We start from the raw sequence: 19003 nt of genomic DNA on the forward strand, positions 1-19003 counted from the left end.
AGACAGGGAGCAGAGGTGGACAGAGTCTGCAGCGGTGGGGAACCTGTGGCCTTCAGGCCACATGAGGCCCTCTAGGCCCTCAAGTTTGGCCCATTGGATTCAGTCACTTCACCCTGTTTGCCTCAGTTTGCTCATCTGTAAAATGATCTGGAGAAGGAAATGGCAGACCATTCCTGTATCTGTGCCAGGAAAACTCCAAATGGGGTCATAGAGAGCTAGACATGACTGAAGTGACTCAACAACAAACATGGCGAGCCCTGGACCCATAGATGTAGATCATAGCGAGGAGCTCAAAGCTTTAGGTGCTTCCTGGCTTCTAATGGGGAGGCAAGAATAAAGAAACTAGGATTACTTCCCACTTTGAAAACTTTGTTCTGTGACAGAACTGAGACCAGTGGTCTGCCAATGTCCCCTCTCCTCTCTTTGTGCATTAATTAATTCCCTTTTTTTGCTTTTCCAACTCTTCTCTCTGTTTCAGGGGGTGTCACCGACTCTTGCACCAGAAGCATCACAGCCTGCTGGAAAGAGTTATGATATAAAACAGAAACAGGGAAAGAAAACTGGAAACACTGGTAGCAGCAATAACTCCCCTGATGTCTGGCCAACTACAGCTGTGCCTTGTGCTGAAACTACACCGACATTATTGAGCAGTGCCACCAGGTAGGAACACATTTTTTAAGGAAATTGTGGTCACAGCATGATCTGGCATGTGACTGCTTGGATGCTTGTTGCTTAGATAATCCAAACTAACATCAGATCACCCTTAGTAGGTTTCATCTCTCTCTTTAGAATCAACTTGTGCCAGAGTATTAGAAAATTCAAATCAAGTAAGCATTTCTTAAGTGCATATACCGTGCTAGGCCCCAGGGATACAAAGACAAAAGGAGAAACAGTTCAGGCCCTGAAGGCGAATATAGTCTACTAGACAGGGGTGTCTTCTTCCATCCATCTAATAAATATGCCCACTAAAGTTTCTTATTCCCTCCGAGTCCACTTTCACATAGACTCCTAAGTGCAGATCTTGAAATGTAAGATTGAGAAAATGAAAAAACCTTTCTGAAGTGTCCACTTCTTGTCTCTCTTGATGATAGGACTGATTATTGCAATAGGCAACTTACCATCTGGATGGTAAACTCAGGCAAAGAACAAATCCCAGATAGAATTGATGGGCATGGCCCAGAAATTAACTAAAATCCAGATTGTTTGATTTGCGTAGTTGATTCTTGGCTAGGTTCAACACAGCAAGAACATCCCTGATGACTCTTTTCCCAAGAGACCAGTCACATGTGGATTTGTTTGACTCAGAAGCCTTGCTGTTTCCTCTGGTATATGACACTATCGAACACAGGAGATTTTCCGTCAGGTCTAAAAGTACCCTGTGCCATAGCCATTCCTAAAAGATTCTAGCCACAGCAACTCTGCAAAGAGGTTCCAATTTGGGGTTTTGGCTGCTTAAAATAAATACAATTGACTACAGGTGTTTGGAAATCCCAACCTCCCCCCCATTCCTCTCCCTCATTTTCTGCAAGTGGCCAACATGACTCATTATGTGATTTAGCTGTGTGGTTTAGGAAGGAGGGACTGGCTACTCTCATGGTATGAGTGGAAGATTTTTGCAGGGAAATGGAAGCAACTGAGATTGAGTGTTGTTGTCCCAGAGAAGAAACCAGCCCTCACAGAATGGTGTCACTTTTCACCCTTCTCTTATACTTTGGAGTTCCCTTTCCCCTTTTTCCTTTATTAAAGTTTGCTCCACTTTAGAGTGTTTTTTTAGCACTAGTAACTACATCGTGGTTTTAATTCCTATTTTCAACCAGATGACTTAGTTAGCTCAATATGACCATGAAATTAATTAATGACTAATTTCTTTTTCTTGAAATTTATGCACAATAGAAACCACCCTTGGCAGACACTTAAAGTTTCATTCTTTTTCTCATTGTGATTGAGAGAGTCCTTCAGTGGTTTATGGATCTGGGTTTTGGTTCTGCCTCTCGTGACCTCAGCCTCCATCACTTTTTTTTTTTCTCAGAGTGTTTGCTTCTTACTGGAAAGGAAATGCAATAGGAAGGAAGTCCCTTTCCATACTTGCCAAAAGAAGGACCTTCCTATTCCCGATACTAAATCTTTATCAACAAGAGACACAAGCTATTGAATGCCTACTATGTGTCAGGCACTGAGACTACACAAGAACACAAGGGCAGGGAGAATGGGATTCCTAAGCCTAAGACTAGTAACTGACATTTATATGACATTTTAAGATTCACAAAGCACTTGACTTTGGTAAAGGAAACAGTCTCATTTGATCTTCACAACATCCCCTGAAGTAAGCTGTTATCACCATTTTATAGATAGGTTTAAATCTTGTCTTTGCTGCCTTCTGCTTGTGAGACCTTGATTGGTCACTTAACCTCCCTAGGCTTCAGTTTACTCAGCCACAAAGTGAAGGTGTTGGACTAGATGGGTTCTGGGACCCCTTCTGGTTCTTGAGCTATGATTCTAATTTTAATAGCAAAATTAAAGTTTGGATCACTGTGCTAGCACCTTAGTGACTCGAAAAGAAATTCAACTTAAGGGACAGAGGAAATTAAAATGAAAAAGATGGATCTTGGATCCAGAATTATAGGTTTTCGTAGGTCATTTTCATAAATTTTTAAAATAAAATATGTATGTCTTTGGTCTATTTGATTAGAAGCAGCACGGTGACACAGTGGATAGAGCTCTGGACCTAGAGACAGAAAGATCTGAGTTCAAATCCAGACTCTGACACTTAATAACTTGTGTGAGCCTGGGCAAATCATGTAAGCTCTGTCTGCCTTGGTTTCCTCAACTGCAAAATGGGAATAATAATAGCACTTAATTTCTAGGGTTGTTGTAAGGATCTGATAAGATAATGATTCTAAAGCACTTAGCACCATTTCTGGCACATAGCACCATATAAATATTAGCTATTATTTTTATTTCATGTTTAAAGACAGCTAGCTGGCATATTGGATAGAGCACTAGCCTGGAGTCAGAAAGACCTGACTTCAAATCCAGCTTGTGACCCTTATTAGTTATGTAACTCGGAACAAGCCATTTAACCTCCGTGTGCCTCACTTTCCTCAACTGTGAAATGGGGATATTAATAGCACCTTCTCCTTGAGGTCATTATGGCAATCAAAATAAACATTTGTAAAGCACTTAGTACAGTGCCTAGCATATAATAAGGGCTTAATAAATGTTTATTCCCTATTGGTTAACTGGAAATTAAACCAAACATTTCTGGTGGCTGTGGTATAGTGAGAAAAACAACGTATTTACAGCCAGAGGACATAGATTCAAGTCATGACTTTGCCACTTACTAGCTATTTGACTTTGGGCAAGTAACTTAAGCTCTCTGGGCCTCAGTTTCCCTCTCTGTAAAAGAGAAATAAAAATAGTTGTGCTGTACAGAGTGGTTACAAAGAAAGCAATTAACGTTCTATATAGATGTCAGTTGCTGTTTTTGAACTTAGCATAGTTGGACCATGCGCCTAACCCCAGACAGCTGTCATGCACTGTGTCACAAGGTAGCATCTTGTGGGTAGATCAGCTCACTGACTCTTGTAAAACAGAATCAAAACCAACGGTAGATCAGTCTTCTTTGCATATGAAAGATAATATTATTTATCATCAGTCCTTAAGAGACAGATCCATTATTTCCTGCCTTAAATGTCCTGAATACTAGGCTATTAGTCATTCCAGTGTTGGATGGTTGTTTCTTTCTTTGTCCTGAAACAGAATCATAATGACTTTTCAGTATGCCAACATGTCGGTGTGTTGATAACTCTGTTTATCAACAGATGTTTCTATGTAGCAGAATCCAGAAAAAGAATTGGATCCGGCTCCAGGAAACTGGCCTTCTGTCACCAACTAGCTGAGTGACCTTCAAGGGCATGGGGGATGGGGAGGGAGGGTGACTCAGCCTCTCTGATTCTTCATTTCATCATCTTTAAAGTGAACTTGTTAGAAACTCTCTCAGTTCTGACATTCTAAAGCCTAGATATCTTTGGTCTGCCCAGAGGCAGAGTGCTCCTTATCTTGTTAGCCTGGTTTCCAATCTCTTTATTTGTGGGGAGCTGTTAGGATTACGGTGGACTGTCAAGTTTTAATTATAATTTCTAGATTCTGCTTAGCTCCAGGAAAAATGACGTTTATGTTTATTAAAGTTATCACCATGACTTCTCATAGAAGAATTTTCATTTATAACTAAAAATCCATTGGTGTTTTGGGGAGTGGCAACTTAAGAGGAAAGACCCGTGAAAAATGCAAAATGACTTGGGAAAAAATAGGGCTTCACATTAAAAGGAAGAACGTTTCATAAAGCACTTGCAGGCTGATCTATATGTTTAGCCTAGAGCCTGGCAAGTTGTGGGTGCTTAATAAATGTTAATTGAATTGAAAATGTGTAAATTTAATCTATCATCAGAAGCCCGTCTAGAAATGAAATTTTTTAGCCCTAGAAAAACCAGAACAAAACAACCACCACCCCTAAAAACACTAAGCAAGCCTAAAAATATTATCTGGGTTATGAAATAGCAAGTCTATTCCAATGGACTAAGACAACTTTTTATAAATGCCCAGCATTTTCTGAAGTGGCTCATTTCTACTCCTCCCCAACACTCTTGTAAAATCCCTGCTCCACACCCATACTCTGGACATGCCAGGATGGGTCAGGATAGGATGGGATGGGATAAAGCCTCTACCCCTCCCTGTCCTGTGGCTGACTCACTAACACCCCCAACAGGAAGTAAACACTCCCAGAGAGGTCTTTTTTGAATGAGAAGATGCTGTCCTTAAGAAGAGCAGCTGTCTTTTGGGGCTAGTTGGAGAAAAAGGATTTCTTGTATAATGCACACATTCTATGAGAGATTTGTATTTAAAAATAAGAGAAACTTAAATTGATAAAAGCATAACAGGCCTGCATAGCAAGTCTATATAGCAGTGCATTCTTCAAATCCCAAATCCCCTTATAATAGCCCTTTAAGATGGGGCTGTGATAAAAAACACTGCTTTGTCTCAGTCAATTAAATCCTTTTTTGGGTCCCAGTGTGCAGCAGATCTCCATTTCCTCCTGAGAAGAGCAAGCCAGCCCTTTTTTAAAAGGCCAAGGATGGCCTTCTAAATAGTCTAATTCTAACTAATCTAATAATCTAATAGTCTAATTATCTAATTAGCTTTTCACTAGTAACCTGTCTTTTGGATCCTTAGTTCCTAAGTAACAACAAACAACAACAGCTAGCATTTAGATAGCATTTTAAGGTTTGCAAAGCACTTTACAAAATGGTCCTCACATCAGCCCTGTGAGGTAGGTCCTATTTCTTGTTGTTGAGCTGTTTCAGTCATGCTCAATTCTTGGTGACCCTATTTAGGGTTTTCTTGGCAATGATATTGGATTTGCTATTTCCTTCTCCAGCTCATTTTACAGATGTGGAAATTGAGGCAGAGTTAAGTGACATGCTCAGGGTCACACAGCTTGTAAGTATCTGAGGCTGGATTTGAACTCAGGTCTTCTTGACTTTAGGCTTAGCACTTTATCTACTGCACCACCTAGCTGCCCAGGTACTGTTATTCCTCCATTTTACAGATGAGGAAACTGAGGTTGACAAGCAGTTAAATGTAGCTAGTGAGTGTCTCAGGTCATGTTGCTGAGAACCCCAAAATGTCAGGGTACAAGTTGAGTCTGCCTGGAAGGAATTCAAGGATTCAAGCCTTCTTTCAGTCAAGGGGCAGTGTATTATAACACCAATAGAAGTGGGTAGAGTTCCTAGTGAATCTGCAATTTAATGGAGGTGAGACTGATGTTTATGTACAAAAAACACAATCTGGATGGGATTAAGGAATGTTAAGTGGAGGCCAAGATCTACAGTGAAAGGAATGTCAAGTAAGCTAATTAGGTGCCTTGGGCAGAGGCCAGTGATCTGGGTGGCCGAAATGTATGGGAAAATTCATATGGTCATTTCCTTTTAGGGGTGCAGGTCCCATCACCCCATCATTAAGAATCTCACCAGCTCCTGTTGGTGTTACAAAAAACCTTGTCACTTGACTGGAAAAAGTTTTGTGTGAATTCTTTCTGGGTGGACTTGCCCTGTGCCCTGACATTTCAGGTTTCCCAGCAACCCCAAACCAAATCAGCTAAATTCCTGACTCGTTCCTTCACTCTATAGTACAGTAAGTTTTAAAAGAGTATAGTTCTATAGAGTGGTGTCCTTCACTTTATAGTACAGCATTTGAAAGGCAACAGAGTTGGGGGTGGGATGGGAGTCCAAAGCACTGAGCCTCAAGGAAGCAAAGGTGTTTCTGAGTCCTGACACTCCTATTTACTATGTTACTTTGGGCAAGTCACTTAATCACTCTGAGGCTATTTTTAAAACTGAGAAAATAATATTCACATGACTTATAGGATCATGAGAAAAGTCAGTTCCATGAGCATATATTAAGTTTCTACAAGGTGCCAGCAAGCACTTTTTAAATCTGAAAGTTGGATAGAAATACAAGATGTTAGCTTTACTTTGAAGACAAAGTAGTTAATGCTGACTGTATAATTTTTCCTACAGGAGAAATTCGAAATGGGTTTTAAAAGATTAAATTATATGCCTGAATAAATTTCGTATTATTATGCAAGGGTTCCAGTGAGAGGCTGGACATCACTTGATGTCCCATAGGCATCTTACGTCCAACATATCCAAAGGAGAAATAATATTTTCCCCCAAACTCATCTTTAGAACCTACCTCCCAGGGTTGTTGTATCAAATGAGATTAACACAGTGCCTGGCACATAGTAGGTGCTTAACGTATCCTTATTTCCTTTCCTTCCCCTGTTCTACCAAACTTCCTCATTTCTGTTGATGGCACCCAGGTGTAAAACCATGGCATCTTCCTAGACTCTTTTCTCTCCTTCAACTTCCATACCCAAACAGCTGCCAAATCTTGGTGATTCCAACCCGGCAACTTCTTTGGCACCTGAGAAATGATTATTAATAACCAATGACTTGGGGAGATCCAGCATTCCCCCTTTTTCTAAAGTCCTCAGCCTCTAAAGGACAAGACTGATGATAGCAGATAGGATTAACATTCTCCTCAATCTAGGTATTGCTACCCCCACCCAACCTTATTTAATTTAATCTAAGAATTTAATCTAAGGTGAAACTCCTGGCCCATTGTTTTCTTCTCAGGGTTGGGTAGGGGACATAGATTCTTTGTCTAGATTTCCCTGGAGGAAATTTGGAGGTGTCATAATGAAAGTTACATCCCCTAGCCCCTCCTGAGAATAGGTCCACTTATCATTGCAATATTCATTTTCTCTCATTAATTATTAGCCGATCAGAGTTGATTGCTAGCCTCAGGATGACTCGCTCTTTCAAGGACATATAAACTGTGAGCCCCACAGCCATGATTGCTATTTGGCATTTCAGAGTGTCATGGATCCTTTTATTAATAAAATGGTAGCATTATTAATAAAATGATTAACTACCCAGAAATTATCTCTTGAACTTTTAAAATGTGTTGTTTTCACTCACATAATCTCTTGTTATTGTTGAGTCATTTCAGTCCTGTCTGACTCTTTGTGACCACATTTGGGATTTTCTTGGCAGAGATACTGGAGGGGTTTGCCAATTCAGCCTCCAGCTCATTTTACAGATGAGGAAACTGAGGCAAAGAGGGTAAAGTGACTTTCCCAGGGTCACACAGCCAGTAAGTGTCAGGTTGGATTTGGACTCAGATCATCTTGATTCTGAGCCCTATGTTCTAATCACTGTGCTACCCAGCTACCCACCCCATAGTCATAGGCAGCTCTAATCTTATTGACCCCCTCATTCTATAGCTAAAGAGATTGAAAGTTAGTGTGGGCAAATCATTTGCCTACAGGTCACAACCTGGTAAAGAAGGGACTTAAACCTAGGTTTTCTGACTTTTCTTTCCACTAAATCACATAACTCTCTATCCAAATATGAATGAACTATGCAAAGAAGTCATATTGACTTTTGGAAAAAATTTCAAAATAAATAAAATTTGGGTTACCCTCCCTTTCCATCTTCCCATTCTTGTGACATAGCCCAAACCTTCTCATTTCTCTTAATCATGAGAAAGGATTCAAAACATTCACACTAAAGAGGACATGACTGATAGCAGCTTAACTTTCCTGGGAATATGACTATCTAACTAGGGTCAAAGCTTTAAGCCAAAAGAATGAAGCTGCCTTTTACTGGAATTTCAGGCATCAGCCAGCAGGTGGGGAAGGTATTTGGCAAGCCTCCAAACCTTCCTATGGTTTTGGAAAAGTCAGCCTTTTCCAGAGCAGCCAGAGACATTTGGCAATCTAACTTTCTAAAGCATTTTCCAGGATTATGAATCAATATTTTATACTGTCTTACGTAGGTCATACTGTAAATATGATCCCAGAAGTTCCTTAAGTCAAACATTTGGTCCCTGATAAGTATATCCCTTTTTTAAAACACAGAAAAAATTGATGGAGACATGGAAGAGATCCCAGTGATAAAACACTCTCAGACTAACACAATAATCCTTCCAGTGCATGGCAGGAACAGCATGCCATTTTGATATATATTATTCTGAGACAGTTCAAGTATGGTGCTTTAGGAGCCCTTGGGTGAGTTAAGTATTTTTTGGTGTGTGTGTTTTTTTTTTTTCCTGGCTTTACCTAGAGTAGTGAGAATGGGATATGAGTGGCTGACTTAAAAAGAGATCCAGCTCAGTAGCTGCACCCAGGTGTCTTTTAGCTAGTCAGGATGTTAGTGAGCATGTAAGTTCATAATTGTCTACTCTGAACAAGTATTGAGATGGCTAATTAGATGAAAAAATAACAACCTTGGAAAAAATAACAGCTATTGGATAGTGGGTACATGCAGCATGTTTAACCTTCACAGTTTGCAAATTTCCTTATTGGTTCCCAGTATAATTTGGAAACTGCTTTTCCTGGATAGAGAGAGCTAATAAACTTAAAAATATTTCCATCCCCAACATACAGCCAAGTTCTCAACCCCACATGGTTAGCAGACATTGTTTTCAGTTCCATTTTTGCTTCTGATCAGCGGTATGACTTTGGGCAAGTAATGTTACCTCTCTGGGCCTCAATTTTCCAGTTTGTAAAAGGAATTGGAAGCACTGGTAGCAGGCCTGTAGCTGTGCAACCACGAGCAACTCATTTAAACTTCTCAGTACACCAGACAACTCCCTAAGACTATAAATTGTAGAGAAATTCTTGATTTAAATGGTAGAGGGAGTTTCCATGCCAGAAGTTTGCTGCATTGGCCAAATCATATATTTGGACAAATAAAACAAAACAAGTAAACGAGTTGATTTCTAGTCTGTGCTTTTCACTGATTTGCTCAATGACTTCACCTTAAGAAAATAAGCAGATTCTTGTAGAACTGCCTCTGAGCCTAGAAATTGGTGAAATTCTATTCGACTTCATGCTGGCACTGGATAGGATGTCAGGGCACTCCCAAGTGGAGAAGTGAGGCCAAGTAGGGCTGCTCTCCTTCCCCTATTCTGCTGCAAGTGTCAGGAGCACAGGTTACTTGAGAGCTCAGCTCCATCCTCACTGAAGCATTGAGGACACAGTAGTGAAAAGAACATTCCGAAAACCTCACTTGGTTTGGAGAGCCAGAAAAGGATGTTATCTCATTGGAACCGCCTGCCAGTTTCAGGCTTGTCACTGAGCACAGCCCCAAATGAGGGCACTTGGGAAAGCTTGGAGCAAGGGAAACATTTGCCCGATCCCCTCTACCCCTCCTTTTGCAGGCTGAGACTGGCATGCAGCTGTTCCAACTCTTGAAACAGCTGAGCGCTCTCTGTTTTAGCCACTGGCAGCGGGCTCATTCCTTTACACAACTCCTCTTAACAATAGTGACTGGACAGGCTGAAGAAACACTCAGCTGGCTGCTTAAATTCCCACTTGCCTGCTATACGTGTCAATGTTTTGTTTTGTTTTGTTCATACCAACTTAAAACAGAAATGTCTCATTTTACTAAACCTCTTATACATATATAAAAAAAAAGAGCAGAGAATTCCCCTTTAGGTCTTTTTGAGAATATTTTTGGCCCTCTCCTTAGGAGGAAGTCTAAGGAGAACACAGGAAAGAAATGAGATATTTTTCCTTGAAGAACTTCTCAATGAAGCTGTCTTGAAAACATTTTGAATCTTGACTCAGTGGTCTTGTATGGTCTGAGATGTCATCTTTGGTATCAGTTCATTTTCCCTGCACTATTCTTACTTCACTCTCTGCAGTCCTGGGGAAAGGGGGTCAGGGGGCCCAGAACTGGAGAGTCAGGGCCTCAAAGAGTTGGAAAGAATTTTCGTGATCATTTAGTCCAATATTTTCATTTTAGAGTTGAAGAAACTGAGGCCCAGAGATAGAAAGTAATTTTTTCAAGACCACACAGTTGCTCAGTGGTATACTGGGGAGTCTCTGATCTTTAACCAGCTTGCTCCCAACTAATCTATTTCCTGACAAGTTCCCATTTAGATGGGTGGAAAAGACTGCATTAAATAGTATGTGAAGTGAAGAACTTGATTTTTGTCTTTTGTCAGTTTATAAGAAAGAGGAATGTGATGGGGATTTAGGTTTAGATAGCATTTTACAATTCTAAAGAAAGTGTGGTTCATGACGCATGATCTCATTTGTTCCCCAAACATTCCAAGGAGAATGGCAGTACTAGGGACCTTATCTCCACTGGAAGAACACTTGCCCAGGCTTATCCAGTGCTTCACAGCTGACATAGTACCTTCCCCAATATAATTCTGGGAGCTTGACCTAATGACTGTTATTATCCCCTTTGGATAAATGAGGAAACTGAGGCTTATAGTGGGGAAGTTACTTAGGGGGAAAAAAGGTGGAGCCAGAACTTGACCCCAGGGTCCTCAGTCTCCAAATTCAGGGCTGTTTCCATTACCTCAAACTGCTTCTGTTTTTTACTGTATGATATGATCTGTGCCCACATTACAGGTTGAGCTGTGGTTTTTTTCATATGGTTTCTTTGTTAACCTACAAGGGAAAACAAATTCAATGATTCTGGTTAGCAAAGAATATCAACTGTTTTATAATTTCCTTAATAATTTCCACACTGGGGCACAGGATTAATGATAACCCCCATTCTTACAGTGTCTACTATATTGCGGAATGAAGTTAGAAAAGTTTGGGTCAGGAACATTTTGGGACCTTAGGAGTCATCTGCTCTACTCTATCCCTTTTATTGATAAGGAAAGAGAAACCCAGAGAAATTACGATTTCATGGTCACACAAGCAGTGGGAAGTGAGAGAGTCGGAATTTCATCCCAAATCCCCTAGACTCTATTACTTTTCCATTGTAATGGACTGTGGAACTTTATAAGAAGAAATCAATCTTTTGCCTGACATCCGCCTGAAAGACTTCTTGTAATGTTCCCAAAGCCCTTACCTTACTTACAGGGAGGAACTTGAGAACTAAAGACTTAGCAGCTTTAGTATTCTTGGTAAAAGAACAAAAACCAACGATGACCTTCATTTTGAGGCACAAGAGCCAAAAAACCCTTATTCCTGACACTTGCTGACCATGCTATGAACGAGCATCAAAAATTCTTCCTTATGTCAGAAGATTTCATCCTGCCCTCTGCAGTGGAGAGCCTCACACACCTTAGTAGGCAGCTTTTATGAGTTAGTGTGGGCAAAACAATTCATCACTGTTTTATTACTGCCTGCGTACAGCTCACTGTGGACAGTGTTCATTTCCCTGGACCCAATATGTGTTTTCCCATCGTCCTTTGATTCCTTGCAATTTTGATTATTCTTAGCTGCAGCTGGGCCAGTAGAAGGCAGTGTGGCGCAGTGTCTTTGGAATCAGAGGGTCTGGGTTCATATTTAATCCTCAAAACAACTCTGGGACATAGGTGCTATTATTACCCCCAAATTATAGATAAGGAAACCAAGGCAAACAGTGACTTGCCCAGGGTCCCATGGCTAGAAAGTGTCTGAGGCCACATTTGAACTTAGGTCCTCCTGATTCCAGCACCAGCACTCTATCCAGTGTGCCACCTAGCTATCCCATAAGATTTAATATTTACACCGTGCAACCTGATTGTGATGCCATAATAATTTCATAGTTTACAAAATACAGACATGTTTTCTGTGTTTTTGGTTGAGAAGAAGCTGCCTTGTTATGTCTTGGTGAAAAAAAATTTTTAAAACTGAACCAAGTGAACCACACGTTGGGAGAGACTGCAAAACCTAGTGTCTCTTCTTCTTCTCCTTCTCTTCCTTTTTCTCCTTCTCATCCTCCTCCTTTTTCTTCTTCTTTTGTTCTCCTTCTGGGGGTGAGGGAAGTTTAGGAATAGTATCACTGGAATCCTATAATATTAGAGCCAGAAGGGGTCTTAGAGGTCATCTAGTCCTATCCTATTGATTTACAGAGGAAGAAATTAAGACCCAGAGAGAAGTAGTGAGTCTGAGATCACCCTATGCTACAATAGCAGAAAGTCAATTTGTATCTTTGAGTTCATGGCCCTTTTTTTTAGAGGACTTGCTGCTCACACATTTAATGGCTGAGCTGAGTCACCCTGAGCCTTAACCCTTTAGTAGCCTCTATGAAAATGTCATAAAAACCAAGTTGCTTTCATAAGGAAGGAGTGCGTTTTTACTACAAGCAGGAGGCAGGAAGCAGAAAGGACTACACCTCTGGATGTTTGTCAGAAGCAAATGGAAATGAGCTGGAAATCTAGCTGTGGCTTTCCTACCTAGGAGTCACACAAAGTCCACTCACCCCTGCCCTGCTCTCTTACTCAGTGCCTCCTCAGGGCTGTGTGGGATGGCTCAGGTCCCTACATAAATCAATTACTCAGAGGCCTCTCAAAGTGATGACAGAAAAGAGATTTATTCGATTCTTGAGAAGCGGGGATAACCTGTAGGAGTAGGAAAGCGGAAGACAAAGAAAGGGGCAGTGATTTATATAGACCCTAACGCAAGTCCCTCCTCCCCTGCTGACCATTATCCTCATTAGCTGAGAATATGGTCTTACATTCTAGACACGAAATCTAACCAATCCCTTTTGAAATGAAGACATTGAGGAATTATGTAAGTTTTGTCCAATCATTGAGACCCTAATACACTACACGGTTTTATATCCTTATATGGAACTATTTTATTCTAAAAATATTGTAACCTTGAGACTTTAGGCCTTACCTCACCCCTGGGAGAAGAATTACAATCTGAGAAGTCTTCACTAAACCTATCCCACTCAGGGCTGAAGGGGTGCAAGTTGTTTGCAACCATTCAAGGACTTACTGTTCAACCCCTTGCCTGCTCTAGATTACCTAGGCTTTTTGCTTTTCTCTTGATGATTTTTGATCCTCTGTCTTTAGTTCAACCATTGGGCGCCTTTATTAGTACCTGAAAAAGGATGCAGGAAGGAGGTAGTTAAGACCATCGGCTAAAATAAAACTTTGTTGTTCGTGGTGGTACAGTGGGCTGGGAATCATTAAGACTCATCTTTAAGAGTTCAAATATGGCTTCAGACACTTACTAGCTGTGTGACCCTGGGCAAGTCACTTAACTTTGTTTCCTTCAGCTTCCTCATCCTTAAAATGATCTGGAAGAGGAAAAGGCAAACCACAGAAGTATCTTTGTCAAGAAAACTCCAAATGGGATCACAAAGAGTTAGACACAACCGGAAAAAAAAAGGCAATAATAGACTGCATATTTTCCTGCCGCCATATCTTTGTTCAGTGGTTATATGTGCCTATAATATCTGTTTCCCTTCCGATCTCCATTGTGTGTTAAATTCTTTTAACACACAATTCAAATGCCAGCTCTTCCACAAAGTCTCTTCTCCACTTCCTGCCCCTTGCCAAATTGGTAATGACTTTCTTGCCAGGCTTTACATCTCTCTTACTTGTTTCTATGCATTCAAGTTATTTGAATATATGTGTATTTCCCTACTAGATTGTAAGTTCTGTGAGGACAGCAATCATCTTACTTAAATCTGAATCTCCCTCAGCAACTTAGCACAATGCCCCATAGATTGGGTGCCAAATAAATGTGTCTTCAATACTGAAAGCTTTGTGAGGCAGAGGAGGGATGGAGTTCTAGCTCGAGTATTTAGAGATCTAGACAAAATAGCCAATAATTTTATATTTGGGGAAGAATTTTTCCCACCATTTAGTTGTTGAGTTTTAACAAGTATTTCAACTTTGACCTCTCAACTGTATTGTAGTCATGCTGGGCACTTTGTTCCTCATGCGCATCTGTGAAATGAAACTGGGTTTTAAAGTCTGGCCCTGAGCCCTATAGCGCTGCCAAGGTCAGCAGAGTCCCCAGGCATCCTCTGACTGAGCAGTGTTTGGACAAGTGAGAGCCTGTGGATTTTTAATTGAATCCACTTTGTCAAGATTTCTGAACACCATTCCACAGAAGTTCCTCTCTCCATTAAATATTACGTTCTAACTTTTAGCACATGGAAATTTTCTTGGTTCTGCCAACAGGGCAAGATTTTTTTCTCCCTTTCCCATTTATTTTAGGGAATATAGCTCTTACCCTGATGTATGTGTTAACTGAAGGTATACATTTGTCAAAAACATACACTAAGCACCCCATTGTGAGCCAAGCTCTGAACTCGGTAATTGGGAAAATAGTAGAGAAATAGCCCTGGATACAGTGCCAGTCCTAGATCAAATCTGACCTCAGATACTTATTAGCTGTGTAATCCTGATCAAATCACTTAACCTTCTTTGCCTCAGTTTCTTCATCTGTTAAATGAGCTGGAGAAGGAAATGACAAACCACTATAGTATCTCTGCCAAGGAAACCCCAAATGGGGCCATGAAAAATCAGACACAAGTGAAACAACTGAACAACAGAAGCCTATGTATGTAATCTTCTTAAGATCTGGCAGATCAAATATATGAAGGATATCAGGGTATCTCTATTACAAGGGAGAACCAATATCACAGCATATGGTTAGACTTGAAGGGGACTGAAGTGCCCTCCTATCCCCAAATATATCTAAAATGTTTATATCAGTGACTGCTTGGACTTAAAGAAAGGAGCCAAGGAATATGGTGGAGAGATGACTGAGAACCAAAAGATGCAGTATGAGTCCCAAATCTCCTCTTGACTAATTGTGTGGCCTTGGACAAGTCCTTTTATCTTTTTTGGTTTTTGTTAATCTCTCTATTAAATGTGGGAGTTGGAATAAATTGAAGGTTTTTAACGTCTTTGATGTTATGGGCCCCTTTGGCAGTCTGGTGAGAATTATGCACTCTTTCTCAGAATAATATTTTTAAAAGCATAAAATTAACTAGGTAGGACTGCAAAGAAAACCAATTATATTGAAAAACAGTTATCAGAACATACTGGCTGTGTCAACCTAAGCAAGCTGCTCGCCTTTCAGTGCTCTAGACAACTTTCTAAGACTGTAAGTTATAGAGGAGATGCTGATACTCATTGGGAGACCTAATTTCCCCATCAAGGAATTCCTTATATCAATAAAATCAGAAGTCCAGTCCCTGATTCCACATATACGTGTGCATTAAATGAATTAGAAATGAGGCATGTATACATACACATTATAAACTAACCTTCAAATCTACCAAAAGCCTCATTTCTAATTCATTTTCTCCTCTAGAAAATGAGGGCCTTGAACCACATGTTCTTTAGGGTGCCTTCTAACTCTATTTAAATGTGATGATGCTAGTTTTGCTTCTATAATACTCAAGTGAACCAAAAAATCAGTAGGTGGGATATTGTTATTATATCAAATGTGCTTATCATGAAGTCATATGTAAGCTAATTCTAGTGATAAGTTTTACTTATCTTATTCTGACCTAGAAGACTTGTTGAGAATGTTCATGCTTGTTTGCTGACTGGCTGTCACGTTATGTTGAGAATTTATAGGGAGAAAATTTGGGGCATTCTGGGAAGATGGCGGAATAGGTCAGAAATTTCTGAAAAAACCCAGAGCTCTGGTCACCAGCCCTTTAGGAATGATTTTCTCTCTCTCTCTCAGCCTCTGTCTGTCTGTCTGTCTGTCTGTCTGTCTGTCTCTCTCTCTCTCTCTCTCTCAGCCTCTGTCTGTCTCTGTCTCTCTGTCTCTCTCTGTCTCTGTCTCTGTCTCTCTCTCTGTCTGTCTCTGTCTCTCTGTCTCTCTCTCTCACTCTCTGTCTGTCTGTCTGTCTCTGCCTGTCTGTCTGTCTTTCTCACTGTTTCCAGTCAGAGTTGTTTTGTGGCTCTTTCCCTCATTTTTCACAATCAAACTGAAAATTGGCAATGTTGCCAGTAGTCTATTTTTGCTACCGTAAGTCCCTGGTTCCTCCCAGCTTACTTCCATTTATTGTAGTGGTAGTCTGATTTCATGCAAAAAGTTTGAAGGATGTGGTCCAGTCCTTGCATCCTCATAGACTTTATTCAGAAAGGGCATCCATTGTAAAGACTGAATGCCTTCCATTGTGGTGTCTACCCAGCCCACAAGAGTGCTCGGTTTTACTCTGTATAATGTCCTACCAACTTGAACACTGAGTCTAAATCACAGAAGCATAAAAGGACATTTTGTGGACTGTAATTAATGCACAGACCTAAACAGATTAGTTCTGAAAAATTTCCCCTCCTGGCAAATCTGCTCCTAGCGAGTGGCTTTTAATCTGGCTTTGACATAAATAGCTATTGAGGAACCAAGGAAAAACCAGCATCCAGCTCATATGCAAGAAAATGTAGGCTCTTTTTCTTTCAAAGTTGCCCATTGACTGGCATGGTTGTGCCCAGATACTCTCTGGTGGTATTGCATAACTTTTCAAGGTTCTAGAATGGAGTAAATTTATAACCTTGTTTCTTGTTTACAACATTTCAGTCAATGTTGTCTATAGCCATTTACCTACCTCAAGTGGATTTCTAGCAGAGGAATGGAAATGAGTAGTGTTTTGGCTTAGTTAATTGCCTGTACACCTGATGGCCTGGGCTCTATTTGGATATTTATTGGTTAAAACTGACCTAAATGGGGATACTCCATTTCTGAATGACACATGGTACATCTCATGAACTACTTAACTCTTCTATCATTAGTTTAATAAATAGGGTGTAATTAAATTTGTAGTGCTTGTCAAAATGAAAATTCATGAACTGAGATCAAAGTGTTTCAATCTGTAGAAAAATTCTTAATAAATAGTGCCATAGAGAGGAAGGTTGAATTCCATGGAGACCTTGTTGATGGCTGTAAGTTCCATTGGGACAGTGTGGTCCAGGGTTCTTAACCTTGTTTTGTGTCTTGGTCCCCTTTGGCATCTGTTGCAACTTATGAACCTCTTTTCAGAATACTATTTTTAATTGCATAGTTTAAAAAAAACACAGAATTGCAAAAAAACAATAGAAAATATTTTTTAAAATTCATTGATCCCTTAAAATATCTATCCACAGAGCCCTTGGGGTCTGTGGATACCAGGTTAAGGATCCCTGCTCTAGTCAACAGCAACCCCACAAATGATTTAGGCAGTATTTGCCTCATGTGAAGGTTAGCACCTTCCCCTGGGTTCTTCTTTCTTTGATGGTCATTTTGGAATATAGGGTATTCGACATAATTATCTCAGTTTCATTCTTCCTCCCTTTTTCTTTCTGTAACTCATTTTTTCAGTTTTATTTCTGGATCAAAGAATGCTAAAATAGCAGATGAAGAAACACTCTTCTCTTCCCTTGGTATTTTCCCTCCTAAAAAGTAACGTATAGCAGGGCTTGTGACAAACTATGATAGTATTATAGAATATTAGGAATTGAAAATTGCTAATGACCAGGAAAGAAAATGACTTTTCCAAGGTCATACAGGATAGGGATAGAGCTCAGGAGCCCAGGTTTCTTGATTCCCAATACAGGGTTTTTTTTCTTTTCTACTCCCTATACTGTAATTATGAAAATGTGGTACATAAAAAGAAACACCATTATTCTAATCTGAACATGCTTCACAGGTTAGCTTCTATGTTTTGGATATCACCATAGAAAAATTTCATTTATGTTCAGACATGAATGTACAATTTGCATTGCTCAGAATTCTTCAATTTTGGCAGTGGTGACATTGAAGCAAAGTTTCTCTCTGATGATATCTAAAAGAAGCCAGTTTCAGTACATGTTCCTGTGTTGGAGTGGTGCATCCTGGGCCATCTCCAGTCATCCTGATGAATATCTGGTCACTGGATTCAGATGGCTCTGAAGGAGAAGTGAGGCTGGTGACCTACACAACCCTCCCTCACTCAAAACAGTCAAGTACAAGTCATGTCATTATTTCTCTGATGGCATGGTCTTCTTCAGCAACAAAGGACAAATATGATGATGACAGGGGAGCCCATTAGCCTAGACCACAGAGGCCTATGTGACTTGTTAGGACAGATTGGACTTGTTTCACAGCTTTGAATGACTGTGTTTCTTACCCTACTTACTTGCTGGAATTGCTTTTCCAGTTCAGGTGTAATAGTACTCCATTACCTTGTTGTCTTTGGTTAGGCCTAAATATTCACTTGCTGATGAAAGCTGGTTAGATGAACCCTACTGGGCTGTCTTTCTGTTTCTTGAAACTGGGGGGTACCTCACTAATTTACCTGCACTAGAAGGCTTGATCTCTACCAGGCAATTATTTCCCTTGGTGCTGTGATTAAATGACCAATAGTATTTATTATATAAAATATTCATATCCATGACTGTACTTGGAGTTACCACAGTCAAAAGACATTAGCAATTTCTAAATCTTTCCTAGTTGGGGGATATTCCAGCATTGTTCTGTGTAGCAGAAATGGCCTGTTGTTCCTTGGCATGTCCTTTGGCCAATAAAAAGGAACAAGGCTATAAATTTACTCCACTCTAGAACCTTGAAAAGTTATGCAACATCATTAGTCAGTGACTGATCTCTGTTAGTAGATCCATAGCAAACGTGGCCAGATTGCTACTCCATGTGCATTCGGGTATCTTATAAAGATAGCCCCTCTCACTCAAAACAAAGTCAAGAACAAGTCATGTCATT

General features: G+C 40.2%; 1 protein-coding gene across 8 annotated transcripts in view; it reads left to right on the forward strand.

The window, feature by feature from the left end:
• The window catches only part of TACC2 (transforming acidic coiled-coil containing protein 2), a 298693-nt gene that overhangs the window by 56060 nt on the left and 223630 nt on the right, over positions 1–19003 (forward strand). For all 8 annotated transcript variants that reach the window (XM_072624400.1, XM_072624428.1, XM_072624443.1 and 5 more), the window contains one exon: positions 479–660. In XM_072624400.1, the coding sequence (XP_072480501.1) occupies positions 479–660 (182 nt within the window). The remainder of the gene's footprint in view (positions 1–478; positions 661–19003) is intronic.

The sequence above is a fragment of the Notamacropus eugenii genome, chromosome 1 (assembly GCF_028372415.1).
Source record: "Notamacropus eugenii isolate mMacEug1 chromosome 1, mMacEug1.pri_v2, whole genome shotgun sequence".
NCBI lineage: Eukaryota > Metazoa > Chordata > Mammalia > Diprotodontia > Macropodidae > Notamacropus > Notamacropus eugenii.